Genomic DNA, 27,488 nt, shown 5'->3' with positions numbered 1-27,488 from the left:
CATAGGCGACTTTGGTTCTACAGTAGCCTCTCAATGAACGCGAGAGAGTGCCATTCAGTCTCTTTATACTGAGCAAAATCCACAATGGCTGTAGCTCGGGGCGTTTTTCCTTGACCTAACAATCGGCTGTTGGGTCTGCTTTTATGATTGTGACAGCTAGTAGATAAACACAGAAGATGTTAGTCGTGCATTTTGCTGTCTTCCAGATGTAATCCACATGTGATCTAATTACATCTGAATTACTCCGGAATTATTATTATTTATAGGGTGGTAAAGTGGTCTAGGACCTTGTGTTATGTTTGGAAAGTGACTGGTTTAAATCCTGTGGTTGGCAGAGGGGCTACACTTTTAAATTACCCTGCTTTCTTAATTGTACTCCTATGTCAGTTTTTGACAGAAGCATCTGGTAAACAAACAAACAAACAAAAAAGTAGGGTTGCCAACTGTCACGCATCTGGCGTTACACTCAGGCTTTCAGACGCTCTCGCCCACGCAAGAAATCTCACGGCAAATCTGTATTCCATTATAAGCCTAAAATTAGCTACAACAAAAGCGTTGGGGTAGTTTGCAAACCCTACAGAATATTTACAAGGTAATAAAACTCCTACAAACATGTAAATATGTGCAGACAAAATCTCACTCCAGCCTGCTGACCAAAGTTGGTGACCCTGAAAATCTTGTAATGATACCTTATTATTAATACTAGTATAACCATCAATATGCGATCAGAATACATCATGTTTGATGTTTTAAAGTGGGGGTCTGTGCAACTTGCTCACTAGAAATTTGGCGGTCTGGCTGCCATGGAAACAGGAGTTCGTTGCGTCTGTCTCATAATACTCTCCGAAATGTACGATCGGCCTTACAAAGGAGCGCAGTGTGACACGTGAAAAGGGCTCGAAGTGAGCGGGCTTTAAACGACGCCGCCTTTCTGACATCACTAGGCAGGGTGGTGCGAGCTAATAAACCTGCGCTCGCTATCCGACGCTCCTCGTTCTGCAGTGAATCGGACAGATCGGAGGAGGGGGACGCGTCGCTCCTTGGCAAAGGCAGTGCGTCCTTGGGAAGTCCGCTCCGGGAAGCGATCTGTTTCCTTTACATTTCTGAACCATCAAAACCCCCTCGCTCCCCTGACGCCGCGTCGCACTTGCTCGCTTAATTAAAAGGCGTCACCTGGTCGCTGATCAGTTCAACTCTCGCTGGATCCCGTTTAACGTACAAGAGGCTTGGAAAGAAGAACTGGACGTTAAACATGTTTTCACTAGCAGTATTGCTGTGTGTTTTCAGTGGAGGTAAGGTGGAAAAGATGCCCATTACGGTTTTAACCGCTTTTAAATTTTGTTTTCGATTAGGTTTATTATAAATATTGCAAATACTGCCAAATTAGGCTACATTCTAAAGGCATGACTATATGTACATATATTCAAATAAAGCAAAATAAGTGGATTGTTTTTCATAACTTGATATTGCAAAATATTTTATAATATATAATATGATTATAATATAATGTAAAAGATGTTACATTCACGGGCATACGCATGCTTCACCACGCGAAGGATTGCAGCCTTTTTCGTTTGAAGGACGTTGGATGGTGGCCAAATTTCTGTCCAATCGATTGTCCTGTAGCACGGATGATTTATTGGTTGAAAACAACACCGGTAAAGGACGGTAGAAAGTAAGAAAGATGGTACCTTGGGGATTCAGACCTGAGGCTTATGTAACCGGCACTGATGCGATGCGCTCTCAGCCGTGGGTGATGTACGACTGTTACATAAATGTCAAAAATAGTGTCGCTGTTTTTTTTAGTCAAAAGGGCGATCAGTCCTTCCAAAAGCGTTTCCTTTTTTGATTGAATTTGAAAAAAAAAATCCATATAAATACGTTAATAGCGAGACGTCAACTCTCACACCGGAGTCGCTTTTTATGGCCAGGTGATCAAAGTAGCACATCCACCGTAAATCTTAGGACGGATAATTCAATAGATGTGGAATGGACCGTTGTATCTGTATTTTAAAAGCCTCAGATTATACAATGATCCAACCTTTTCTAATAGTTATAATTGCTGGTGTTGCTGTAGAAATAGCCGTGCACTGTTTTGTACATCTTGTTTAATAAGGAGACACGATACTGTATTCAATAGTAGTTTATGTTTACATTTAGTCGGCGTTACAAATCTACCCCAAGTGAAAGGATGATACATAGGCAGACTTGGAAAATATCATGTTTATTTTATCATATAAAATCTATTTCTTTGATTGACAAAATATAAATATAACCAGACAAAGAAGAAAAATGTTGTATCTTTTAATAAATGTTTTATATTATAATTAAAACACATAGTTTTTAATGAAAAACAAACAACTATATTAGAAAAATCTAATTAAATGTATCTAATCAAATGTACATCATACATAATTTGCGCAATGACATATTTGATATTCCCGATGTACCCCCGTGATGTCACACACACACACTTACGGTCGATCAAATAGGAAATTTAGGACACCACTGTGTTCTCGTATTTCCAATAACGGGCTTTTCTTTCACCGTTCCCCCCAGTGACCTGCCTGCCTCTGCAGGACGCAAAGGTGAGTTACTCGGCGACGCTGGGGCGCCGCTGCTTTCTTTATATATACCTGCTTTTCCCCTGTTGTCTCGTGCCTTCGCCCAATCGCGTTCGTTCCTTTTAACTTTGCGCTCGCAGGTGACCGACTGCATCATGCACATCCACCTGGCCACTCTAAATGCTGATGGGAACACTCTGCCTGCCGGCTGCAAACCACAGCCAGGTAAGGATGCTCATCCTGATTAAATGTTCCGCTGGGCGCTCGCTGTTGCCGGAAACGGAGGTAATGCTGTCTCGTGTTCCGCTGGGCTCCGCTGCGGCAGACGATCCGCTGACAGTTGCGAAGAGGCACCATGGGCTGCTGAGAGAGCTGCAGGAGCTGGCGGATAACGGTCAGTAGTATTTTTGGTCTCGCAGTGTAGCTGGTGCGTCGTGTTCGTCATTACTGCTGTGTTGTCTGTGCGTGTCTGTGTGGTGCTGGATCCCTACTGACTGATTTTCAGTCTCTCGATCACATCATGCTCATCAAAGTTTTAGCTAGTTAGGCTATTCAGTGTTCATTTTTATTCTATTCATGTTTCATATTTCAGTTTTTTTTCCTTTCAGATCTGTTTTTATAAGTTTTGTTTAGTGTATCCGTTACTTTACCTTTTGTTTTAGTGCAATATAGCTCTCTGTACTGGAATCCTTCCCATAGTGTATCCTGCCTTGTGCCCAGTACTTCCTGCGATAGGCTCCAGGGTTTCCATGTAGTTACTGGATAAGTGGTTATGGATTGGGGCGCATCTCAATGGTATGCAAGTACGCATTCGCCAAGTGATACGTGCGGCAGTTTCTTTTCATAACAGCGCAAATGCACATAAACTAAGTATGCATTTGCGCTGACATAACAAGAAGTTACCGTGCGTTTTAACCTTTGTACCGCGAAGGAAGTACGAATTGACAAATAAAGGTTAAAATGCGCAATAATTTCTTGTCATAGTAGCACAAGTACGCATCTCCAGGGTTGCAAACTCTCACGCATGCGCTGACACTCGCGATTTCAGACACGCTCATCTGACAGCAAATCTGTATTATTCCATCATAAACCTAAAATTAGCCGTATCAAAAGCGTTGGGGTAGTTTGCAAACCCTATTCACAAGGCAATAAAACATACATGTAAATGCATGTGTGCAGACTCGACCCGAATTGAAAATCTCACGCCAGCCAGCTGACCAAAGTTGGAAACTCTGCTTGTGTTATAACAATAAACTGCGGCACCTATGGCTTTAAAAGGTGAATGCGTACTTGCGTACCAGTTATGTGCATCCCTGTTATGGAACATAGTTTTAGTTTTTGTTCTTTCACTGATTTTGTTCATTTAAATTTTTTGCTACAATAATAGCCGTTTTCTTAGTGTCATGCCCATATTATCTCCTCATAGTGTCCTACACATGAGCATTACAGTTGCACTGGTCTTATCCTGTCTCAAAAGCCAAGCTGCTTGCCCTGTGTTATCCTCCACATCACAGTGTACACATTACCGAAGAGGTTTGGCAATGCATTCAGCATTATCTGTTCTCTGCAGCAATATCCTGGTTTGTTTACAGATCAAACTGTCAGCCAGGTTGATGAGTCAGATGAGTTTTTAAAGGTAATTGCTTGGGCCTTTGTTGAGGCTGCGTTGACGTTGTGCTGAGAATCCTGCTGTGGGTCACAGACTCTGATATGTTATTATTGCCATTTTCAGAAAAGAAGAAAGAGAACCATGAGTATGAAGGGAGAGAGGTAGGGGAGGAGAGAAATGGTGAAAAAGAAGAGAAAGAGGGTGACAAAACTGTGTACATTAAGAGTGAGGTGATGGAAAAAGAGAAAGAGAAACAGGGCACTGGTCTGGAGAAGGAAAAAGAGGGGAAAACAACAGAGAAGGAGATGGAAGGGATGGAGGAGCCAGGCATGAAGAAGATCAAGAGGGGAGGAGAGGAGATGAGTGAGGAAGAGGAGGATGAAACAATGGAGGATGGCAGAAAGAAAAGACATGAATATGAAAGGGAGGAAGGACTGAGAAAGTTGCTGGAAGAGGAAGAGGAGAGGAGAAAACACGAGCAGAAATCTGGAGAAGAGGAAGAAGAAGAGAAGAGGGGTGAAGAGAAAAAGAGAAATGAGGCATTTGAGGAGTGGGAGGAGGGGTTACAGAAGAAGCGGGGGAGCAAAAGGAGGCCCACGGAGAGAGAGACAGAAGAGGAGCTGGAAGAACTGGAGAGAGAGATGAAGCACGTCGAAGGAAGGGAGTCGGAGAAGAGGAAGAAAGACGAGATAAGCGAGGAGGAGGGTGAAATTGGGGATATGGAAAAGAAGAGAGGGGACAAGGAAAAGAGGAGAGAGAATGGACTGGAGGAGAGAGACCCTCTGCAGAAGCGAGTGATGGAGAAAGCCAGTCATGAAGCCAGCTGGCAGTTTCGGAAGAAGGGGTACAGGGTGCACAGCACAGAGGAAGAGAAGAGAAACGAGGAAGAGGAGGAAGAAGAGCAAGAACGTGAGAGAGAGGTGGGTGTCTCTTTTATTAACTTCTAATTGGAACAGTATGAACCAGTTGTTGTCTGGCTTGCCGTAACACTTGAGCTAAGGCTTTGAGTTATGAAAATGGCTCCACGAGCCGCATGTGCGTCACTGCATTGAGTGCTGACCCTCTATGCCTGACTGGTCCTGTGGGCGACAGAAGCTGATCAAGATCAAGGAAAAGCTGAAAGAAATGTCTGGGGAGGTGGACAGCCTGCTTCACGACTGAGTGTGATCCTCGCTGCGAAGTAAGGCGCTGCAGTGGATGTTCCTGTAGATGTCGTATAGTTTTCATTCCTCCTGACCTTTAATCACGACCCTTAATTGCTGTTTGGTCTTTATACCTTTTTTTCCTCTTTTGCCTACCCTGCTACCCTGGAAGACTGAAGCTGGTAGACTTACACTCCATAAATAAACTGCTGGACTCACACACACACACACCCACACCAACAGTTCATATGTTCCTATAGTTGTGGGAGCTCTCCATTCATTTCTACGGGCATAGCCCTAACCCCTACCCAGCCCTGACCTTAACCATAAGTAACCAAACAAAATAGAAGATTTTTGGCGTTTTTAGTTTTTTGATTGCATTCACAGATTTTTATAAAATTGACATTTACATTGTGGGCACCTGAAAAATGTCCCCACAAGCTAAAAAGTAACAGATTTTACCTCACTGTGTGGACATTTGCTCGCCACAATGCAGGAAATACAAACCCACAAGTACACAGGAATACACACTCACTTGTGCATTTTTAAAGGTGAAGGAAATTCAAATGGACTCATTTGATATGAAAGTCGTATCCCTATATATCTTTCAGCAAGATATTTTGCACCACCGAAAAAACATGTTGTTGAATTGTTTAAATATCGTGAATTATAAATGTGTGTGACAGAAAAAAAACTGTAACTATGGCAAATTAATTTCACTATGGTGTTCACTATGATGTACTGTGAATGTGCACTAGTGTTCCCCCATTGCACACTCTCACATAAACACACACGTGTCGTCTTTCATAACCTGTCTCTGACAATGCCACCGTCATATCAGGTCACAGGTATAATGCATGTAGTTCTGGTGATTGTCCATGTCAACAAAGATTAGATGTCCAACCAGTTTTAATCCCATCCTTAAGGCAATTATTAGTTAAAAACACTGGTGACACAAAAGCTTATTGCATCACCATTTTTGATTAATAGTTTTATAAGCACACTTTAATCTGATTCAGATGCTTACATACATAATGGAAATCAACTAAATGCTAAATCCGTTACGCTATGTTTGTACATAAATATCTATATATGAGCTTATTTTTTAAGTGTAATGGAAGTTAACATAGAATAACCTTTCTCTTTGCAATATCTTTGTGACTGGTTATATATGTGACTGTTACTATAATGACTGTTACCATATAGTGTACAGTAGTGTTTCCCAACCCGGTCCTCGGAGACGCCAGAAGTCCACGTTTTGAGCAAAAACGTGGACTGTCTTGGGGTCCCTGAAGACCCAGTTGGGAAACACTGATGTACAGGAACAGAATGGGATAGTCTGCATGATGTCTTTGGCTCAAGTACTGTTATTGAGACTGTTATGAGAAAAGGGGATGTATATGGGGAAGATAAGGTAGCATTCACACTACCAAAAAGTACAGTTTGCGTGGCAGTGTGCTTTGCTGGAATTATTCGTGTATTCCCTGGGAAGTACTCCATCCGATTCTCAGCTTCTGCACTGTTTGATTTCACCTACCAGCAAGAATACAATAAGGCCTGACTGTACGATTGGTTTCTACCGTTTCTGTACAAATCGCTGTAAACGAAGGTGGCTACATTTTTGTAATTCCAGATAATCAGCCCACTTGTAAGCTTTTATTAAGGCACAATGAATGTACAGAGTTCTGGCCAGCTATTGCAGAGTGAGATACTGGGCAAAAGTTCCCCTCTATGGAGATATATGGGATAGCAAATGAAGGATTTTATCATTTTTAGTGTAAGTCTACAGGGTTTTGCCAAGCAGGGTCATATATCAAGATGTCCTTAGCAAGTAAATATATATACGTACTGAGCATAAATTCTTAGTGCATCAAATACATTTATATTTTGATATATGATGCACATAACATTTATAAAGATGAATATTATCAAGCATGTTTTTTATGTTAAACATATATACCTGACTGAAGACAACAAAATACTTTGCTATATTTTGGTTTCGGGTAAAATATTAAATTATGTCCAGAGTTTAATAGTCAATGGCGGCCGGTCCGTAGAGGGAGCAGGGACGCTGCCGCCGCGGTTTTCAGATTAAATTATGAAACGAGTAACTTTGAGATAACTCGTTACTAAAATTTTATAGTCGTTTTAAACATTTCCTCTCTTCTTTGGAAAGTCCACCATTGTAATATTGTAAATTGTATTGTCTTACCTCATTGTCTTTTTCTTTACCCACCAACTGCCTCTGATAATAGCACAAGCGATGAGGTTGCAGATGGTCAAACAAAGGTATAAACAATGTGTAGTATTTATCATTTTCTCAATTTACAAAGTGTTTTGTATGTGCTCTGGGGCACTAGAGACTCTTTGCCTCATATAGTCACATCATATTGGGGCCCCAACCCCGACCAATCCAATTATGTCACTCAGGGGCCCTTAAAATCATCCTAAATCCTCCCCCCCCCCTGGTTTGTGCTCTTCTTTTAACAAAGGTTGCCTTTGAAAGTGAAACCACCTTCCATTGACTGAGCACTTGATAAATAATAATAATAGTAATAATGTAAACCAATCCCATGGTTAAAGTTTCAGTCCATTTTAAGCAAATTGTGGGGTCTGACAGCTTGGGGCCGGGAGAGTTTGACATGTGAGGATGAAAGGAGACGTTAGCTTGAATATGAAGTGCTGCTTTACTGCCTGCTGTGTCTTTAATGCTGTCTGAGTTACCAATAAATAAAAGCACAAAAGTTATGGTTTGAAAATGGCTTCTTGTTTTATAAATAATATATATATTAATGTATGTCACAAATTATAGTAACTAATGAAACAAAAAGCATCCCTGGAAAAAGTCATAAGATGCCCCACAAGATCCTCAAGGAGTGATTTGATTATGATTTGATGAGATCCATAGAGAGCAAGCCACTTCTTAGTCGGAATGCCCATTGAAGCACTTGGATCAAGACACAGTGAACCTAAGCCAGATCTGAGATTTTAAAGAAGTACCCATTGTCATCCAGCTCTAGACACCAATGCAGGCTACATCACAATGCCGGCGTCTTGGGCCCAAGTGGTAGGCGATCAGGTTGCTGGTGGTGCGGCAGAAAATGCTCCAGGCATCAAAATGCTGAACAAGGGATCGGGAACAGGGACCGGCCCCCTCACTTTGGACTCCCTCGTTTCTCCAGCACTGACTCAATGTGACGGAGTAGAGATGAGAAGAACTGGGGGACTCCTTCATAGCCTGTGAGGAATATGCACAATTAAAGATATTTACTTAGCTACTGTTGTAAAGTATGTGCTAATTACTGCAGAAACTGTAAATGCAAAGTATTCACGACTGGCCCATTCTCTGAGATGACAATATATTCAACTGTGGAATCATAAACATGGAATGTACTTCATGCCAGCGATTCTCATCCCATGGGTCAATTAGGGTCGGAGCAAATTCTGAAAGGGTTGCAAGGCAGAGTTGGAAATGTAAGCGAGCTCCTATGCTGGTCCACGGTCACATTTCCCAGCCCAGTCGTACAATTAACTTATATAAACGGGTCTTGGGTCTGCAAATGATTAGTGTGAAACTAGTGAACATTCAACCAATCCAAAAAGCCAAACCGCAAATGATTAATTTAAAATTCACTGGCACATCCAATCAGGTTTGTGCAATAGGCATTGGTTGGTGTACATTGCAGAGTGCACTGCATGATTGATCATAGCGTTAATTTAATCATATACTTGATATTGGGTTGTGACTGAGCTGGCGTGGTACAAAATGGATAGCAGTGCACAAAAAAGTTAAGAACCACTGCTTTGTGCTGTTTTACACCAACATTTCATACATCAGGATTTTTAGATGATCTGGACCAAAGTGAGTATAATGAGTATAGCACATCTAAAGCACCAGATCCCAGGAGAATGTTTTGGATTCACAAGAACTTGTTCAGTTTTATGGCGCTTTTCCACTGGCACCAAGAACTAAGCCATATCCAAGCCGTATCATGAAGGGACGATTTTCCATTGTGAAATATGCAAGCTGTACCGACCTGTACCTGCACTGACACGGCCCTGCTTACTAACGGGCCAAAAGTGAGACTAAGCTGAGCTGGTTGCGTCACCACCCTCTGATTGGTCAAAATTCACACAGATACCGTATCTGAAGGAAAAAGGGGCAAATTCGATATCATATTCATTATTAGTAGAATCACACATCGCGCTGTATTGATGCATTCCTGATAATTCTGAACATGACAATTTCCAACCTACTACTTAAAAAAGTACTAGAGAATGGTTGGATGGAATGGTGCAAATTTAAGGAAGTGAATGCCAATTCCACTAGCGTTTGATGTTACCATAACATGGCGATTCTCACAGATGTGACAGAAAATTAGGAAATTAGCACATGGGAAATCATGATGTACACCGTGTGAACGTTAAATTTTATGTCACTGTTGCTCTCCAAACCCAGGAACACTTTTACTAAATTGAGCTGTAACTAGTGTCTCTTCACAGTACGGGTTGGGGGCCATCTGGTTCTCTGGTATGCCAGTAGAAAAGTTCCATTGGTTCACTATATCAGCACAGTTCTGAGTTTTAGTTCTTTACAGTAAAAACATCTAAGAATTGGGAACTAAACCATAGATATGCAACATGAGCTAGAAGAGTTCTGACAACCTGGGAAGATGTTGATGTCAATGACAGTGAGGGTACGCGTTTGGATGTCCACAATGACATCCACACCGAACAGCGCCATGCCCAGCTCGGCTCGGAGCTGGCGGACTAAGGCCGCCATGATGTCACGGCTCGGGGGTGCCATCCGAGGGGTGTTCTCGTCTAGCTAGGGAAAGGTTAAAGGGACAAATTGCACAACAGTGGCTCATGGCGAAAACCATCGATGGCCTTCCATGGCTAAAATCAGCTCCGTCCTTTCGTAATAAGAAATGTGTCGTGCAGAGAATTCCGGAGAGTTCTCCAGTGGCTAATATCTTTTACTTAAGCAGGCAAGTCTACTACTGGAATTCTATACCACAATTAATAATGCTAAAACTCTTCAGTTTGTGCAATTCCAAGAAAATGGACTGGAATATTTAAAAATAAGAGATGAGGCTTAAAGGTGCATTAGACTCACTGCAGTGAGGTGGGAGCATGACTCGGGCTTGGAGACCTCATGACTGTTGAAGAAGATTGTCTTCCTGTCTGCACCATCCAGACAAACAGACACACGTAGGGCATGGTAAGCTGTTTAGAAGTATCTTTCCCATGTGTTAGTCTGTACTTACTGTGTACATCTGCACTGTCCGGATCAGCATTAAAATGTCTGGAGACTTATTTAATGAACAGAATACACTTAGTTAGCTGGATGACATATTAACCTGATAACAACACTTAGACTGAAACAGTGCTCATTTTCAGTAGCATAATAATCACTCTAAATGGGCCATTAGCACTGAAAGCAGAGTTTATGGACTGATTTATTCAGTAACATTTTACTTGAGGGGACACAAATACTTAGCAGTAATTCAGTTACTACTGAAGTACAAATCATGAACAAATATAGTAGCTACTTGACATAAAAGGTGCGTCACGATTCACAAACACGAGATCCGTATTGTGTTATTCATTATGTGTTCCTTCAGTAGTTCACAAAGGTTTATAGAATTAACAGATAGCGTAACTAGTATAGTAATTACTTGAGATAGAAGATGGATCACGATTCATTAATGATGAACGAACATGAGATCAGTATGTAACTAAGACTTAGTTTGTGGTTAATTAATATATAAGTAAAAGAATAATAGTACATAATTTATGCCCCCTCTCGTAAAATGTTACCACTTATTCTACACTCGTTATAAACTGAAGCCAATGGAATTTAGCAACGATATGAAGCTACTATCACTCAGAATGTTATCAGAGCGACGCCTCTATTCTTCTGCTGTAATATAAATGCAATATGTCGAGATTAGCATGGCTGCTGCATCTGTCCTGAAGGCTGAAGAATCGGATTGTTCCACTGACCGCAAGGCCCAGGGGGAAAATTCTTGAGCGAGGGCCTCTCGACGACAAAGTGCTCCTCTCCCACGACAAAGACCTTGTGGAGCACAGCGCCGTGACTAACGAAGCTCTGCAGCACACAAGGGGGACGAGCGTCCTTCAGCCCGTCAGCGCTGAATATCAGAGACATCTGTGCAGGTAGAAGGTGAAGTGGAGAAACACTAATCAGTAAGGCTATGCATAGGGGCCTCCTGTAGCTCTGTAAGTAGCACATTGTGCTAATAATGCAAAGGGTTGGATCTGAATCACAGGAAGCAAACATACATTGTAGCCAACTGCTTTCTGTAAGTTATTTTAGGTAAATGCATCAGATAGACGTAAATGCATCTAAGGCCGGGGTCTCCAACTGGTCTCCTGGTATTTACCTGAGAAGAGGTGCGGCTCCTTAGAAGCCAGGTAGGATAGGAAACCTACTGGACAGTAACTCTCTAGGACCAGAGTTTGAGACCCCTGGTCTAAGGATATGAGACCAGCAAATATGAAGGCACCAAAGAAAGCAAACTAACCAGATATAGTTATAATTTACAGGAACCATATGCGCTAACGGTGGACAATGAAGAGAAAAAAAAAATCATTAAGTAACTTTTATTTAAATGTACATGACTTCAAATGAAAAAGAATTTTAAATTGTTATTCCTTTGTATAATATCCATATACAAACATTCTCATCACTGAAATTATAATAAAATTATTACTTCTATCATGAATAATAGTCCCTTATTCTTATACTGTACATTGTTGAGAATGTGTGTTTTTGCTTAACGGAATTATTTTGAGTTTGTTTTCCCGCACGGTCAGCGGGACACGCTGACATTCAGTAGAACCGACAGCCTAAGCAGTACAGATAATAAACGTGAGGAGAAAGCAGTGCTTAACACCAAAGACATCTGTGCCGGTTCGTGCTAATTAAGAGGCACACGGGGGCAACAGGGATGCACTTACTTCATGGGAACGGGGGCCGTGAGCCACTCTAGTTTTGCAGACTAGAAAAGAGAGGAGAGGAGCGAGTGGGAGGTAAACAGGATCTACTATTAGCAAAGAGCTTAAATAACACACACAAGTGGGCAGCAAGAATGCGCTCAGCAAAACAACAGCATCAACATAAAAACAGCCCCATGACATTCAAGGTCTCTCTGTGGAGCAGTCTATTAAGCTGAACCGTGACAAATACATAAAAAATATATTTTTATGATAGAAAGTAGGGTGGAAACATCGCATGCTGTATTGCGGAATGGTGTTTTTTCAGCAGTAAGTCAGCTGACTACTGTTCTCTTTTAGATTGACAAGCATTGAATTTCAATGAAGTGATTTTGAATGAGGGATATTATGTAGTATAAATGCACAACAAAGCAAGATCATTGTCGACGACAGTGCAGAAACAATTGGCGATTATTGATTTCTGATTGGTTATTTGAGATCACAGTGAATGTCCAGAGAAATCCTTTTTTGTGCGAAACAGGGGCTTGCACTGACTTAATGGGTAGCTGAGTTGCCTCGTGTCCACTGTCTCTCGGATCGCTGATTGGTCACAAGTGCTGATCTCGAGGTAAGGTGGGGTGCAGATGCATTTTTCTGGAAAGGTGGAAGAAGGGTGTTAGGGAGGAGGAAGCAAACGGGGCAAAAATGTGTGAAAATGAATCTCGACACACCTCTCATTGAGTTCTGTAGCGTGTTCATGATGCAGTAGGAGGCAAAGCGATCTAGTAATTTTGTCATGGCTGGTAATGGGTCCAGAAGTATTGTTTGTGGGTGCAGGAACACATACTCCTGGGATTCATTCACAAAGAAACATTTAGTCCTCAAGAAAATTAAAACTGATGCCTCGATATATCAAATTTCAGTATTATGCTGTTCAAATGTTTAACTACTTTACTGAATGTTAAAGTTCATTTGTGATTTTTAAGAGTTTTGCAAGAGTCAGTGAAATATGACTACATTTCAAATCTTCAGACAAGAGGGCCGGTGTGTAATTTAGTGACATGAACACAAAGCATTCTGTAGGATTGGTCAAATGTTTTAAAACAAATGCAAAAGTTGAGGAAACATCACTGATAAATTTTTGTAGAATGTCTTATCTTCATGTTTTGCATTCATGAATGTTACCTGAAAGTTGGCAAGGAGCCTCTGTGATTGGCTGCCATGTTCTGCTTCGACTATTACATCTGACAGCTTGTGTACGATGACATCAAACGGTCCCTGGGAAGCTATTGGCTGATTCAGATCAATCTGGAAACCAGTTAGCCAGAAACATTAGATTGTAAAACCTGTTCTTTCTTTCAATTTTCCGGCACCTGATATTGACAAAAGGACATTTGGTGACATTCTTTTTTTAATGCCTACATTTTACTAGAGTAACATGGAATTTACTCTTCATGCCTGACTTGGACAAGGATTTCCAATTTCCAAGGATTAATGGCTGCTTTCTTTCTGTGTAACTAAGGGCAGGTGCCCTCAGGTGGAAATGACAACATTTTTGCAGTGTCAGTCACCTGCACTGGACAGAGACTCGCGATACTTAAGACTGATAGAGAGTAAAGCAGAACGAGGCAGCGACTGGCAAAACAACGCTGTCAATAATTATACCGACTAACAGATTTCGCATGTCAATATGTCTGTGGCTAAAAATATATATTTAAGCATGTAGCTACTAACAATAAGCCAGTTTAGAAGTTTAAGCGTATCGCGGTAGGTCTAGCATACTATGTTACCAGTAGCCTGAATTACAACTATATTTAACAATAGCGCAAACAGTAAAAGCATAATTTGTCAAAAACTCACCTCAACTACTTCAATACACCGGTGCCTGGTTAGAGAAAAAAGCGAATAGAACGTTTCTTTTCACAAGACATGACTTAATTTACTGCTATCATGTATGTATGTAATGATGGGCAACTTTCTACCCTTTCAATAAATAGTAAGGCAAGCATTTATTAAATATTTGGACTCTGTTGTTCACCTCAATATTCAGTAACTGTATTAATGACTTACCTACAGAGGTCCGCAAAAGCTTCGAGGTTAATCTTCTTCCTTTTCTTAACGCTCAGGATAAAGCCAACCCTATGGTTTGCCATTTAGAGCCGGTGCTCCGGGCTGCCGGTCCGGACCCCGCTGGCAGGTCAAGTGATAAGCGAGCGAGGTGGGGGAAATGACGGGGCAGATATAAGGGAGGTGGGGCTGGTACACCGCTGGACGATGAGCCTCGGTGCTCATATTTATAGCAGAAAATTAGTGCTCATTCACAAGTCTTAACGAATTTCAATTTCTGTGGGTCAATGCATTTTAAACTTCTGTGGCTTATTAAATATGCTCCACGGCGTCTTCCGTCCGGTGGCTTTGCGTCGCACCTTCGCGCATCATTGCAATGGTTCGCATATAAGAGAAAAAGAAAGTGAAAGAGTTTTGATCAGGGAAGTATAGAAATCCTCGCAACCTTGTTGCTTGTGCAGTCGTTTGCCACTCATAAAGAAATCAAGTTTTGGAGTGGCTAGGCTGAATATAACAGCGAAATCTCTATCAATAGTTATATTGCTTGTATGGTTATTTGTATATAGACATGTCCCGGGGCTCGAACGCAGGTTTTGATCGGCACATTACCATTTTCTCTCCAGAAGGCCGGCTCTATCAAGTCGGTAAGCACCACGTTATTTAATTGTAGCTTCGTCGAAAGCTTTTTGTGCAAAAATGTTAAAATAGGCATATAAACGCAATTTTGGCCGAATTATGTATGTATAAGTAATAATCCGACTAAATAATATGCATATTATTTATACTTTATGTCCAGGGAAATTACTACGGAAACGTAGGTTATAGCTATTGGTCAAGCAATAGTTTACTTTGAAATTCTGAAGTTGTTTGTTGGATGTGGATGTGTTTTTGTAGAATATGCCTTTAAAGCCATCGCCCAGAGTGGATTGACATCAATTGGGGTCCGGGGAACAGAGTGCGCTGTGGTTGTCACACAGAAGAAAGTCCCGGTAAATATATTTGGTTTGCTTAAAACAGCAGATCACTCAAAGAATGATAGCGCGTACCTTACTGTTCTGTAGTTTGGAAAATGTGTTTTATAACTGGAATAGGCTACCTTAAAAATCAAAATCTAACACGGGTATCCCTTAAAGTCACTTTTGACTACATTTTTTCCCGAAGGAGTAGGTCAGGGACAAAATAGTGATTTAATTTGACAATGACTTAACGCGTCCAAGTTTGTTAATTGGCAATAAAATACTGAACAAAATATACATAAAACCATATCAGTGCTTTAGACAGAGCCCCAAGGTTCAGAAACCCATTGAGGGCACGGAACGTGGGGTATTAGATGGGTGGATGAATGGATGCATACTGTATTGATCCCAAAAGGATAAGATAGATGCTTTAGACAGAAATTGCTGCAGTTATGTTTCAGAAAATCATGTTCTCATCTCACCACTTTTGAATTAATTTAGCATTTATCTCAGACATGTAGATAGCATACTACACCACAAGAAAAAGTTGATTATCTCCAATCTGACTATAATTATGATGAGGCAGATGGAAGGGTAGATATGTTGTCGACTTGGTTGCAAGGTAAAGTCTACGAAAGTTGCTCCTAGCAAGAGATTTAACCTTGCTCTAACTGTAAGCTAATACCCCCAAAGCTTAAATGCATACAAGAATGCATGTTGCCACAGATCAACATGCAGAGTATGTAATGACGAGGTCCTGGAAGGGAGAAAGTGATCCTGAAATTTAGTCAATGAGGCAAAACAGAGCGGCGTCTAACTCAAAACCCAAAGCTTTTGTTATGGAAATGTATCTCAGTGCTTTCAGTACATGGCGGTCTGCAAGGCCATGGCTTTGAGAAGCATCCATCCAAAAAGCTTAAACGTGATACATGTCTGTTTTCTGTCTGACATGCAGATTTCATTGGCTTCTTCTGTTGCACATAAAGCTCACTATGTGCCTCATTTATTTAACCAAGCACAGCAGTGTAGAGGACTTTGTGGTTATATTCTACCTACTGATTCTCTGGACTGAAGCAATAAAGTGCTGTTTTGTTAGTGCCCAGATGCAAGTATAGAGTCATGCAGTCACAAATCTGCGAATCACGTGTAATTCTCAAGTCACGCAGCAAAGCAGAGTTAGAAGCATCTCTGCTTAGTCCTTTGATGGAGGTCTCTGCAGGTCATGGCTGACTGTAGTTGATTAAATGGCTACAGACAACTTTTTTTTTTTTTCTCGTGTGCTTTGAAATGTAGGATAAGCTGCTGGATGCTTCCACTGTATCCAACATGTACCGGCTGACTGCTCGGATCGGGTGTGTGATGACTGGTCACAGTGGTGAGAATCGCCGCTAGCGCTTTCATTTTGTGGAGACTGTAAACTACGGCACACTGTAAAAAGGGGCTAATAGACCAGTGTTTCCCAGTCCAGTCCATGGGGATCCACAGACAGTCCACATTTTTGATCCCTCCAAGCTCCCAGTAGGACTGTCTGGAAGGGAGCTGGGAGGGAGCAAAAACATGGACTGGCTATTGGTCCCCAAGGACTGGATTGGGAAACACAGTAATAGACCGTTAATTTGGAGCCATTGCCATTACTGATTCACAACAAAAGTAAATATTACAGGCTTAAATGGTCAGGACGTCAAAATAACGATTTGATAGTTTAAGACCAGATTTTGAATCAGACCCATCTAGCAGGTTGAAGTTCCTTACATTTTATTATAGAAATCACTGTGAATCAGTGTTGCGTATGTTTGATGTAGTTAAATGTTCTCATTTTCAAAATCGTTTATTTGATTTTAAAGAAAATAGAAATGGTTAATATGTTTTGCCAACGCTCAGATACAATCTTCGGGCGACACAGGTAGAAACATCGACATTACCAGGCCCGGTGACATGCTTCTCTCCCCCCCCCCAGCCGACAGCCGGTCCCAGGTGCACCGAGCGAGGATGGAGGCCGGGGAGTGGAAGTACAAGTTCGGTTATGACATCACGGCTGACATGCTGTGCCGACGCATGGCTGACATCTCTCAGGTGTACACGCAGAATGCCGAGATGAGGCCTCTGGGCTGCTGTGAGTGACAGGCCTGTCCCAAACGTGTCCCACCCCTCTCCTTTGTTCCCCCTTCATTCTGATCTCCAACATTGTGTCTCCTTCTACCGCCGCTTTACTCCTCACCTCAGCTGTTGTCTCTTAGCTTCTGTCCTTTACACCACTGGAACATGAAGGACAGTGTTGGGAAAGTTACTCACAAAAGTAATCCATTACGGAGAGAGGTGGAAAGTTCATATCCAGAAATTACAAATCCAGGCCAAGGTTTTGTTTCAACCAACCAGTTGAGTACTCTGTGACTGTGACTCTTTATACTCAACTTGTTGGTTGTAACAAAACCTTGGTCTGAATTTGTACTTTCTGGACCTGAACTTTCCACCTCTGTTTAATGGATTGCTTTTTTGAGTAACTTCTACAACACTGATGAAGCATGAAGTTGTTGAAACCACGCCAACTACCTGGCTGCCCCTCTCCTTTACCAGGTATGATCCTGATCGCCATGGATCCACAGCAGGGCCCAATGCTCTACAAATGCGATCCAGCCGGCTACTTTTGTGGGTTCCGAGCCACCGGTGTGGGCGCCAAGCAACATGAGGCGAATAGCTACTTGGAAAAGAAGCTGAAAAAGAAACCGGACTTATGCTACGAACGGAGTGTGGAGGTAACACGGTTTATCACCGACTACAAAAAGATCTGTTTGTGAATGAGCTATTTGTTGCTAAGTTCTACACAAACAATAAATGGATGTTACCTTGTATCACCTTAACCAATATTGTATCACTGCTGTGTTAAGATGGTTGTAAAAATGACGTCAATTGTCCTGATTGTATACTCGCTTGTCTTTAAAAAAGTATGAATTGTAGTCATGCTATACTACCTGTCCATGACTAACCCAGAGGTCTCTATATCTTGCATGTACATTGGCTACACTGTTGGGTCTATCCGTCTTTAGCTGGCCATCAGCTGCTTGTCCTCCATCTTGTCTCTGGATTTCAAAGCCTGCGAACTGGAGGTTGGTGTTGTAACCAAGGAGAACCCCAAATTCAGGTACTAATGTCGCTCAATTTGTCCCTGATCTAGTATTGCTTTTTAATTTTCCACAATTTACTGGATCTGATTGCCCTTACTTTAATTAGTTGCTTGGATAAGGAAGTGATTTAGATTTTTTTTTTTTAAATCTACTCTTCTCTGAAACGAACACAAGGCTTGAACTAAAGCATCACAACATATATTAACAAATGTTAAACAATATTATATTTGTAGTTCTAGTTACATTTCATTTTGCACAACCAAATGTTTTTGTGCGATCCTATAATAAATCGTAATTTCAGATTTCAAACATCTGCAGTAACCGTACTTTTTAACTTTAACTTAATATGATCTCAATGTGATATTACAGCATCAGTAATCTGGATGTCAGATATAGTACTGTAACAAGATCATTTTAACGTTTGATTATTTTAAGTTGATGCTACCTTTGTCCTTCAACAGAACACTGACGGAAGCCGAGATTGAAACACATTTGGTGGCCATTGCTGAGCGGGAATAACCAAACCCAAATACAAACAGAGAACCAGAATTCTGACTAGAGAACCGTAGCTAATTGTATCAGTGAACCCATTTTTTCACGCCACAACGCCATCTTACAGAATAAAGCACCAACAGAATTTTTTGTCGACTCATTTTTTAGAAATTTGAAAGCGCTAAGTAATTTTAGCATGTGCTCTACCCTTCCCCACCTACACACACCAATAATTATTGTGGGTAGCCATTCACCTCCTCCATCGCCAACCTACACCAAGCGAAACTACCCTGTTCACTTGAATCCATCCACAGCCTGGCCAGGCCGCTGCCTGGCAATAGTCGGCAAAGGGCTTTTACAGCCTAACCAGACACTAATCCTTTGTGAATTTTCACCACAGACATCTAATCCAGCACTGAGGTCCCCCAGTGTAAGACACACTTTGCTTTGATTAATGGCCACTGGGGAAGCCGTCGCTGGCATTATTTAACTTGTACTAAATAATGAAATATCACTTTAAATCCTCAAGTTCAAATATGGCAGTAATAAAATAATAATAGTCATAAATCAAAAGGCATCAGCTTCATGTTACTTCCTTCAGATGTGAATGCAGTCAACATCTTACATGCGATCCTCATATAGCTTCTGATACAGCGGATGACGACAAGTTGGGTTGCTAATAAAATCATTCAAGTATCATCTGTTGTACCAGTTCCATTGAAAATGTTAAATTCACCCCACCCTGGGTTGTTCCCCACCTTGCGCCTGTGGCCTCCGGAATAGGGTCCGGACCCCCCCTAACCCCGAGTAGGACAAGTGGTTACAGGATGGACGGATGGAAGTAAACTCACCATTGATGCCATTAGCTATTTGAGAAGGTACAAATAAACGATCACACCGGTACTACAGACACTGCGCAGTAATTTTACCTGGTACGTTTACTAAGCTTCAGCCAGCTTCAGGAGTATAGAAGAGAAAGTATTACTGTCGAAGTATCTCAGTGACAGAATATATTTAAAAAATGAAAATGTATGAAAAAGAAACTGCAAACTCCAGAGCTGTACAGGACTCCACGCCTGGACCTGCATGGAAGCAGTAATGACTGAATGTCATAACTAATCATATTTACATTAGCACAGTCAGACTGTAATGTACTCAGACAGCCAGCAGATTAAATACCCAGGAGGAGATGAGGTAGATTAATGACATTTGAGAAACTTTAATGTTTAATTAACATTGTGAGTTGCTCATGGGAGTTTTACTTACACAAAAAAAAATGTTCTGAGGGCAAAACAAAAAATGAATGGGTCCAGGCAACTAGAGGAGACGGGACCAACCAATCAGATGTATTGGTCCTACCTTCTTGTTGGTCCTACTCTGACTCTGAACACTAGTTAAACAAATGAACACAAGTTACATTTAATTCATTATAGAACAGGGTAAGCTCAAAAGAATACACAGACTCTGACATGAAATTTTCAATCATAAAAAAGACAATTACTGAAACTGGAAGAAATGACATAAAGAGCTGATCCATTTAAATGATTTATTAATTTTTGATCACGAAAAGCATCAATGTACAGGGAAAAGATCAAGCAGAGAATGACAGAAGCGATTCATTTTCATCCGGTCAATGTCCATCCTGCCAGTCATTACTATCTCAGGGGCAGTTGTAATCTAAAGATTAAAAAGCATATAGGCGGATGCAAAATTTATATTATGTCTTTCCCTTAATTCAATCAAATGACGCTGTGTAACCCTGTGATGTGAATTAGGTGTAAGTATTTGACTTGATTTTGTTCTTCCCTGCCAGGCCAAATCAACAGTCAGGATCTTCCAATCCTGGTGTTTGCGAATTGTGACCAATTGGGTGTAGTGGCTTGAGTTTCATCCAAGATCCAACTTAGTGAGAGGTATTTTTATTTACACAAAACACCAAATGTTTACACATCCCATATTAATAGCCAAATTCTCCAATGTTCAACTGTGCTAGAGAAGAAACTTTCTATCCACTTTGATTAAGATTAAAAATAACATTGGCCTTCAAACAAACCACTGCAAATTAATATTGGGCTTAAACATACCATTAAAACAAAACGTTTAACGATTTTTAACAACAACTGACAAGGAAACACAGATTTCTACAATCTTATGCTGTTTTTACAGGTGACACACACATAAACATCCAGACAAAGACAGAAAGAATCTGTGAACTAAGTCTATTCAGGTCAGCTTGAACAAAAAAGCCACAACAGGCCCCATGAAACCAGGATGAAGAGCCCAGGTGTAGGGTCACAAACCTTCACAGTTTTCAGCCTTCTCCATATTTACACCGTCTCGACCAATCATGGTGTTAGGTTCCGTTAAAAAAAAAAAATCCCGACTAAAACACCGAACAAGTTGCTTTGCTTTATTTTAATGCCAACAGGTAAAACATACATACAGCGTACGGCAACTCAGAAAGATGAGTTCTGTGTTAAAAAAGTGACAGCAAGCCTGACAAGAAGTTTAAAGCCTTGCAGAAGGATTGACCCTTTCAGAGGGTAACTCCAAAATACAGCGAGAACCCCAGCAGTTTCAGACAAAGAACGCGAAGCTAAGAAGTTCAGTATCGGTCAGAATGTGGTACGACGGTACTCAGGGAAGCGATGATAACCGGGTTACAGGTACCGAACACTAGTGTTGCTCCTGCCCCCTGGCAGTCCACAGGAAATCACCGCTCTGAAGATTCGGAAATGTGCCATGAAGCCAGAAAGCACTGAAAGTACTCAGACGCAACATCACAGACAGATGCGCGCTTGCGCGCACACACACACACACACTCACACACACACACACAGTAGCTCAGCCCTGACATGTAAGACTGCACTGAACAGCACAAGAGTATTAGCGAGATGCGTGGCTCTAAAGTGTTATGCATGGTTACAGCACCCGGTGGCCGTTGATGATCAAGTCATCAAACTCATCCTGCAAAAGAAGAGAAGGGGGATTATTATAACAGCACTCCAGCAGCTCCGACACAGAGCCACCAAGGAAACTGACGTTAATAAGACTCCATTCAACCTTCGTCTCATGTCTGCCCCCTGGTGTACACCCACATGTACTCTCACCTCTTCACTTTCCCGGTCCTCCTCGTCCTCATCCTCCCCGCCGTGCATCTCCGTGCCTCCTCCATCGCGCAGCAAAGCCTGCACCTCTGCATTAGGCCTGTGGAGGGCGCAGTAGAGTGGCGAGTGTCCTGCATATGATGGCTGGTCCACGGCTGCACCTGCTCGCAACAGCAGCCTCACCAAGGTGGGGCTCTGCGACTCTACGGCCCAGTGCAGCGGGGAGCGCCCAGAGCTTAGGTCCTAGGTGAGCAATGGATGAATGGAGATGGAAACCAGAATGAGTAAGTCCAAGACCATGGATGCACAACCAGGGTCCAAGCAACAACTCTTAGAACAAATAAATCTAATGAATATAATAAATAAATAAATGTATGTATGGAGGAAATTGTTCCAGACCCTGTGTTGAAAAATAACAATGCAACTGACCCTCTGGTTGACATCAGCTCCTCCTTCCAGCAACATTTGAACGATCTCCTCGTTGCCCTTCTGCACCGCCAGATGCAGGGCACTCACCCCTAAATGCCAGAGAGACTAGAGAAGTAAGAAACCAGGAAAGGAGGAGTACAGGTCGAAAGACTGGTGGTGCTGTGATCGGCACATACCCGAGTAGTTGATGATGCGCAGGTGGTCCGGACGGATGCCACTGCAGGTGAGCTCCCGCACGCAGGCCATGCGGCTCTCGCGCACGGCCAGGTGCAGTGGCGTGTTGCCCCCGCGCTCCTGGATCTCAGCGCTCGCGCCACCCCAAAGCAGAGCCTTCACGCAGTCGGGCTGGTCGACGATCACGGCCAGGTGGAGCGCCGTCTAGCGGTAGGAGAGGTCACAGTCCGATGTAAGCGGTAAGCAGGAAGGAGATATTTTAAAAAAATGTAAAACGGCTTGCAAACAGAGATATTAAATGGAGAACAATTGGAGGAGGGGGGGTTTACTTACTTTTTTGCGTAAGTAAACTCCCTGCTCAGAGAGTTGCATGATGGCAGCTATTCCGTACGCAAACGACAGCTGCTCTGATAGCCGCGATTTAATTTACCAAGGGAAATCCAAACAGGTAGCTGAGATTATTTTTTGTGTATTAGGCAAACTCGAGTCTAAAAATCACACATGTAACCCACCTGGCCCAGGTCGTTCTGGATGTCCAAATAGGGGGTCCAGTTCTGGTCCAGGGTTATCACTCCCACCAAATAGTGCACAAAGGTCAAGTGTTCGTGAATTAAAGCCAGGTGGAGTGCACTACAAAAAAAGTCAAATCATTTCATTAAACATTTAACTCGAACCCACGTTTTTGCACCACAAATGCAATCGAACCAGGTTGCACTGATCATTTTTTACTCACGTGTCTCCGTCCTCTGACACAAAGTTCAGGGTGTTGAACACCTCTTCGGGGGGGTATGCCTCCACCTGTCCCCCGATAACCTCCCCAGATCTGTCCCCGGAGACACTGTCGGGCTCGCTTAGCTGTATGGTCCCGATGCCTTGGGAAATGCAGCCCAGCATCTCGTCCGTTATCGAGTGCCCGAGGGCCGAGTCGAGTCTTTCCCCGTTCCCCAGGGAGATACAGCTGTCGGTGGGCTCATGTTCCGAGTCTGTCTTCCTTGAGCAAATATCAAACGGGGTAGATTTCAAAGTCGGAGGATGTTCGCTTTCGGTGCAGAATGGGGTCTCCAGGCTCAGCGCTCCATTTAAACACTCCAAGCCGCTGTCGCACCAGTCCTCTGCACCGACTCCATCGGAACCGACTTGTTTACCGAACCCATAGCTGTTAAGGGGCCGCGCAGGCTGGTTCCCATTATCCGACTGGGTTTGTGAGCGAACGGCTTGCGATTGTATCCCCTCCATCTGGACGCAAAAATGAGCTTTAAAATATCAACAATAATCTCGGCTATCCAGAATTTGCTAGCACCGAGCTAGCGATGTTTATGTCCTTTTAAGGGCGCAGAGCCCCCCTAATTTTGCAGAGCAAAATGAGAATAACTAGCCGATAATCCCTCTCACGGCTAGAGCATAGTACACTTAAATTTAAGATTCATGTTCGGTATGTCGTATATTTTCCCCATTGAAGAAAAAAATGGCTTCTATTTTCAGTTTTACTGACCAAAGGTGTTTTTAACAGTCCTGGGAAATTCCCGAGCACCCCGCAAGCTAAAAACACACTAACCTTCCACTCCGGAAGTTTATTAAGTCAAGTCGCAAAGCACGCTGGGTTATGGTGTTTCTTTGTAGGAGTCTACGGTACCCAAGCACGTACCGTATAGGAAGAAATATTAGAATTTCTGATTATTTAAAAATACGTGAGCTATTATTCAAACACATGTTTAATGTTATTAATTACATTTTCATTCTGCCTTAAAAAAATCTTACAATTACTAACTAAATGGCGATTTCGCCTCCTATAAGTGTAACTATAAATTATTTATTTGAGAAAATTCGGAATTTTCAGAACAAAAGGCCTTAAACACGACTTTTTAAAATTAAAAATAGTAGTTTCTATGTTAAAAAGCACGAATAAATCATAGCTGTGTGTAGTAATATTTACATACACTAGGCGGTGCAAACCGTCCATTGTAAATACTGCGTACATTTTCTTCTTCCACGTCAGTTACGGCACTTTGCTTTTGCTTTAATTGTTTGAAACACATGTCCTTTTATTTTAATGGCCACTACCCAGGCGAATATGACCAGACGCAAATAATATTTTATACATAATTTCAGTCAATTAGTCTCAGTCAATGAATTTCAATGCAAGGTACTTCTACAGTAGATGTTGCAGGACTACAGTGTATTTTTAATATTCTATTCACATACACAGTCCTGTGTACCTGTTGTTTGAATGTAGGCACATTTTTAAAACAACGCTAGCAATTACAGGTATTTTGTTGTACACTGAAGAAATGGCCACCAGTCAGACTTCTATAGCAGACAGTAGAACCAATATATTCATTACCTAGATACATACCTTTGATTATGAAGAATATAAAATTGAATATATGGGAATGGAAAGAAATGCATAAATGATCAAAGACTGATACATAAAAAAAACTGGATTGAACAAATATGAAATGATAAACACTTATACAAAAGTAAAAAGTCATAATAATAGAATCAGATATAAGAGAGTCAGATTATATAATGCATTACTCTTAATTCTGTGTTCCAAAAAGTGCCATTTTGCAAAATTACTCGAAAAAAACTTCATTTATTTGAAATGAGCAAAATAGCACCACTAGAAATGAATAAGAATGTTTCACAGTCAGGAAAGGCTATAATATGGGTACAAATTGCCTTTTGAAAGAACAAAGGCGGCGAAGATGGTTGGTATAATGTGCTGAATGCGCCTGCATGTTCCTCATCAGCCACTCTTTGTCCTTACTGTGATTGTACATGTGCCTCATGGCTGCGTAGCTGACATTCTGGGCCTCCTAAATAAAGAGGCAAATAGGGAAATAAGTATAGAGTACAATGTAACGATACACATTAGTGACAGAGAGAGATGCAAGAATATGATTGGTTATAAGATTCCAAAGGGCGGGCTTAGTAAATAGGATCTTTAGAAATTGAATGCTATTGGCTGGTTTTCCCTTCAGTGCCAGAAATCACGTTCCTGGATGGGTGAGAAGGAAAAACTCCAGCCTAATGGACAACATGTCAGTCTTTGGGAAAAAGGGCTCACAAAGCCCTGTCTCAAGCATGCCATAAGTCCTGGCGCACACCACGCACATACAGTACTGAAGAATGGCATCAACTAGATGTCAGGGGCATTTAGGAAAATAGATTAGCCTTGCATTTAATTTACTGGTTCATTGGGGCACAGTATTGATTAGCTGGAGGGTTAGGGTCACAGGAATTGCTGACGGGAAATAAAAATCTGTGGCAAAAGCCTGGGAGATGTTTTTTTTTCTCATCATACAATGAGTCAGTGCAGCAAAGCATGAAGAACAACGGAGGGGATAATCAGAAGGTGAATGGGCGTGTGCTTCAGGACCGAGTCTTCTGGGAAAATGGGGAGTGGGGGGCCAAGCTGGCCTGTGTCATTCTATGTAAGCAAGGTCAGTCTTTGTTGGGTTGTGAAGACACACCACTGATTAGCATCCAACAGCTCAATGTCGCGGCCTCAGCCAGCGTAGCCAGTGAAAGCTTCCTCCATTCCCTTCTCCCTTTTTAAATCCATCCATCCATCCATCCATCCAAGCAAGTTCACAAAAACCAAGGATGACGGCAGTTCGATATCAGCATTGCCAAAGTTATGTTCTGTAAAATAACTAGCATTTTCAGTCATGGTTGAAGCATTTCATTTTCCAGTTACAGATAATGAGCTCCGCAATTTCAAATGTGACCACTACTCAGTGCAAAATACAGCCCAATGTTAATATCACAGGCATATTGCGTGCTAATGCATTTTATAAGTCTGTTACATCATAACATAGACACCCATAACATGTATATATCTTTCCTCAAAAGGTATAGGGTATTTTGTACAGTATTAAACCTATATGTTACACCCAATATGTGAGTCATGTACTGGACAAGAGGTTGGAAGATGGATGGATCCATTTATCAAGTCATGAATTAAATTTAATTATACTGATTAAACAGTTTTTGTGTTAAGCATGGTTTAAACAGACTGTACCAAGCGTTCACACATCCATATTGTGTTGACAGTGCTTCAGCTATACGTGTAAGACGTCTTTTATAGCCCTTGCTGAAAAAGACGAACGAACGAGCTTAATCTTCAAGCCAGCTGGCCGTATTTAATGTTATCAGCGAAGCAGTCTTTGCCCCATAAGCAAATCAAAATTGATTGAATTCAAGGACTCTTCACCAGATATTGCTATCGGTCACCTTTTCCTGTTTCCAAAATGAATTTTTCACATGCGTATCTTAGTGTAAAGACTTTTGTCAATGGGGAGGGATGGTGCAGGCGCACCACTGAGTAGCATCCAGCAGAACCTAGGAGGTTTGCTCTGGAGATCGGGGTGCAAAGCAGCGCCACATGTTTCTGCTTTAGCTTCGCATCTTTGTCTAACACCTTGGCTTCTGCTCCAGCACCATGCAGCATGAACACTGGCCCCCCGAGGGCTTCCATTCCTGCTGCTTCTTTTACCCATTAACCTCCAGTAAGGGTAGGAATAAAAAAAATAAAAGCTACTTACTTACGACAAGCTAACAGTATTCTCAGGATTCAAGTGCAGAAGCAGGATTACATTTACATTTAATCAGATGACAAATTTAACATTCGCAGCCGGCGCTGAATGCTCATCTCAATGTGCGTTCTCCAAATTTAGAGTTATACGCTATATTAAGTGCATTAGGTGTACTAAGGATATTAGGCAGGCCGACCTCACCAAGGAATGAAGGGAAAAAGAATGAACTAATTCCAGGTGCTTCCGCGTTAATGGTCCAGGGAGACGAGGTTACCTCAAAGTGTTATCAACTCGGTGCCAGGCTGGTTTATCTGTGGCTCCCGGT

The 27,488-nt window shown here is 41.9% G+C and overlaps 4 protein-coding genes across 5 annotated transcripts; 2 read left to right on the top strand and 2 right to left on the bottom strand.

Moving 5' to 3' along the window:
• Positions 1-876: 876 nt before the first annotated feature.
• On the top strand, positions 877-8,074 carry LOC111854940 (uncharacterized). Its single transcript, XM_023833446.2, has 7 exons — positions 877-1,292; positions 2,560-2,588; positions 2,705-2,789; positions 2,890-2,958; positions 4,297-5,093; positions 5,266-5,353; positions 5,488-8,074. Exons 1-6 carry the CDS (start codon positions 1,253-1,255, stop codon positions 5,332-5,334), a joined length of 1,089 nt encoding a protein of 362 aa, XP_023689214.2. The 5' UTR covers positions 877-1,252; the 3' UTR covers positions 5,335-5,353; positions 5,488-8,074.
• Positions 7,610-14,601, bottom strand: LOC111854941 (inositol-tetrakisphosphate 1-kinase-like). 2 transcript variants are annotated; one of them, XR_002840785.2, is made up of 10 exons: positions 14,349-14,601; positions 14,139-14,163; positions 13,464-13,586; positions 13,010-13,127; positions 12,834-12,932; positions 12,303-12,343; positions 11,325-11,490; positions 10,435-10,502; positions 9,981-10,139; positions 7,610-8,553 (listed from the first exon to the last, which is right to left on the bottom strand). XR_002840785.2 is itself a non-coding variant. In XM_023833448.2 (10 exons), exons 1-10 carry the CDS (start codon positions 14,429-14,431, stop codon positions 8,471-8,473), a joined length of 969 nt encoding a protein of 322 aa, XP_023689216.2. In that variant the 5' UTR covers positions 14,432-14,601; the 3' UTR covers positions 7,610-8,470. The 2 variants fall into 2 exon arrangements, 1 of the variants encoding a protein (XP_023689216.2); XM_023833448.2 differs by having other exon boundaries at positions 9,981-10,143.
• Positions 14,602-14,754: 153 nt separating this feature from the next.
• On the top strand, positions 14,755-19,060 carry LOC111854942 (proteasome subunit alpha type-6-like). Its single transcript, XM_023833449.2, has 7 exons — positions 14,755-14,989; positions 15,240-15,334; positions 16,595-16,676; positions 17,259-17,414; positions 17,876-18,054; positions 18,346-18,440; positions 18,885-19,060. The coding sequence occupies exons 1-7, from the start codon at positions 14,914-14,916 to the stop codon at positions 18,940-18,942; spliced, it is 741 nt and encodes a 246-aa protein (XP_023689217.2). The 5' UTR covers positions 14,755-14,913; the 3' UTR covers positions 18,943-19,060.
• A 1,387-nt stretch (positions 19,061-20,447) lies between these two features.
• On the bottom strand, positions 20,448-24,189 carry nfkbib (nuclear factor of kappa light polypeptide gene enhancer in B-cells inhibitor, beta). The gene is made up of 6 exons (XM_023833524.2): positions 23,359-24,189; positions 23,138-23,255; positions 22,628-22,829; positions 22,452-22,540; positions 22,026-22,265; positions 20,448-21,882 (listed from the first exon to the last, which is right to left on the bottom strand). Exons 1-6 carry the CDS (start codon positions 23,859-23,861, stop codon positions 21,838-21,840), a joined length of 1,197 nt encoding a protein of 398 aa, XP_023689292.2. The 5' UTR covers positions 23,862-24,189; the 3' UTR covers positions 20,448-21,837.
• Between the last annotated feature and the right edge of the window lie 3,299 nt (positions 24,190-27,488).

The sequence above is a fragment of the Paramormyrops kingsleyae genome, chromosome 17, assembly GCF_048594095.1.
Source record: "Paramormyrops kingsleyae isolate MSU_618 chromosome 17, PKINGS_0.4, whole genome shotgun sequence".
In the NCBI taxonomy this organism is placed as follows: Eukaryota; Metazoa; Chordata; class Actinopteri; order Osteoglossiformes; family Mormyridae; genus Paramormyrops; species Paramormyrops kingsleyae.
Note: the sequence above shows the minus strand (reverse complement) of the source record. Positions and strands in the feature narration are given on the sequence as shown.

Excerpts from the sequence above, each read along its gene's own strand:
- LOC111854940 (XM_023833446.2), top strand. The coding sequence starts at position 1,253 with ATGTTTTCACTAGCAGTATTGCTGTGTGTTTTCAGTGGAG. Across the intron at positions 2,959-4,296 it reads GCAGGAGCTGGCGGATAACG|AAAAGAAGAAAGAGAACCAT; the intron begins GTCAGTAGTATT and ends TGCCATTTTCAG. Across the intron at positions 5,094-5,265 it reads AGCAAGAACGTGAGAGAGAG|AAGCTGATCAAGATCAAGGA; the intron begins GTGGGTGTCTCT and ends TGTGGGCGACAG.
- LOC111854941 (XM_023833448.2), bottom strand. The coding sequence starts at position 14,431 with ATGGCAAACCATAGGGTTGGCTTTATCCTGAGCGTTAAGAAAAGGAAG. Across the intron at positions 12,933-13,009 it reads GCTACAGAACTCAATGAGAG|AAAAATGCATCTGCACCCCA; the intron begins GTGTGTCGAGAT and ends CCACCTTTCCAG. Across the intron at positions 8,554-9,980 it reads TGACATCAACATCTTCCCAG|GCTATGAAGGAGTCCCCCAG; the intron begins GTTGTCAGAACT and ends TATTCCTCACAG.
- LOC111854942 (XM_023833449.2), top strand. The coding sequence starts at position 14,914 with ATGTCCCGGGGCTCGAACGCAGGTTTTGATCGGCACATTACCATTTTC. Across the intron at positions 15,335-16,594 it reads TCACACAGAAGAAAGTCCCG|GATAAGCTGCTGGATGCTTC; the intron begins GTAAATATATTT and ends TTTGAAATGTAG. Across the intron at positions 18,055-18,345 it reads GCTACGAACGGAGTGTGGAG|CTGGCCATCAGCTGCTTGTC; the intron begins GTAACACGGTTT and ends ATCCGTCTTTAG.
- nfkbib (XM_023833524.2), bottom strand. The coding sequence starts at position 23,861 with ATGGAGGGGATACAATCGCAAGCCGTTCGCTCACAAACCCAGTCGGAT. Across the intron at positions 23,256-23,358 it reads GTGTCAGAGGACGGAGACAC|TGCACTCCACCTGGCTTTAA; the intron begins GTGAGTAAAAAA and ends CTTTTTTTGTAG. Across the intron at positions 22,541-22,627 it reads GCGCATCATCAACTACTCGG|GGGTGAGTGCCCTGCATCTG; the intron begins GTATGTGCCGAT and ends TCTGGCATTTAG.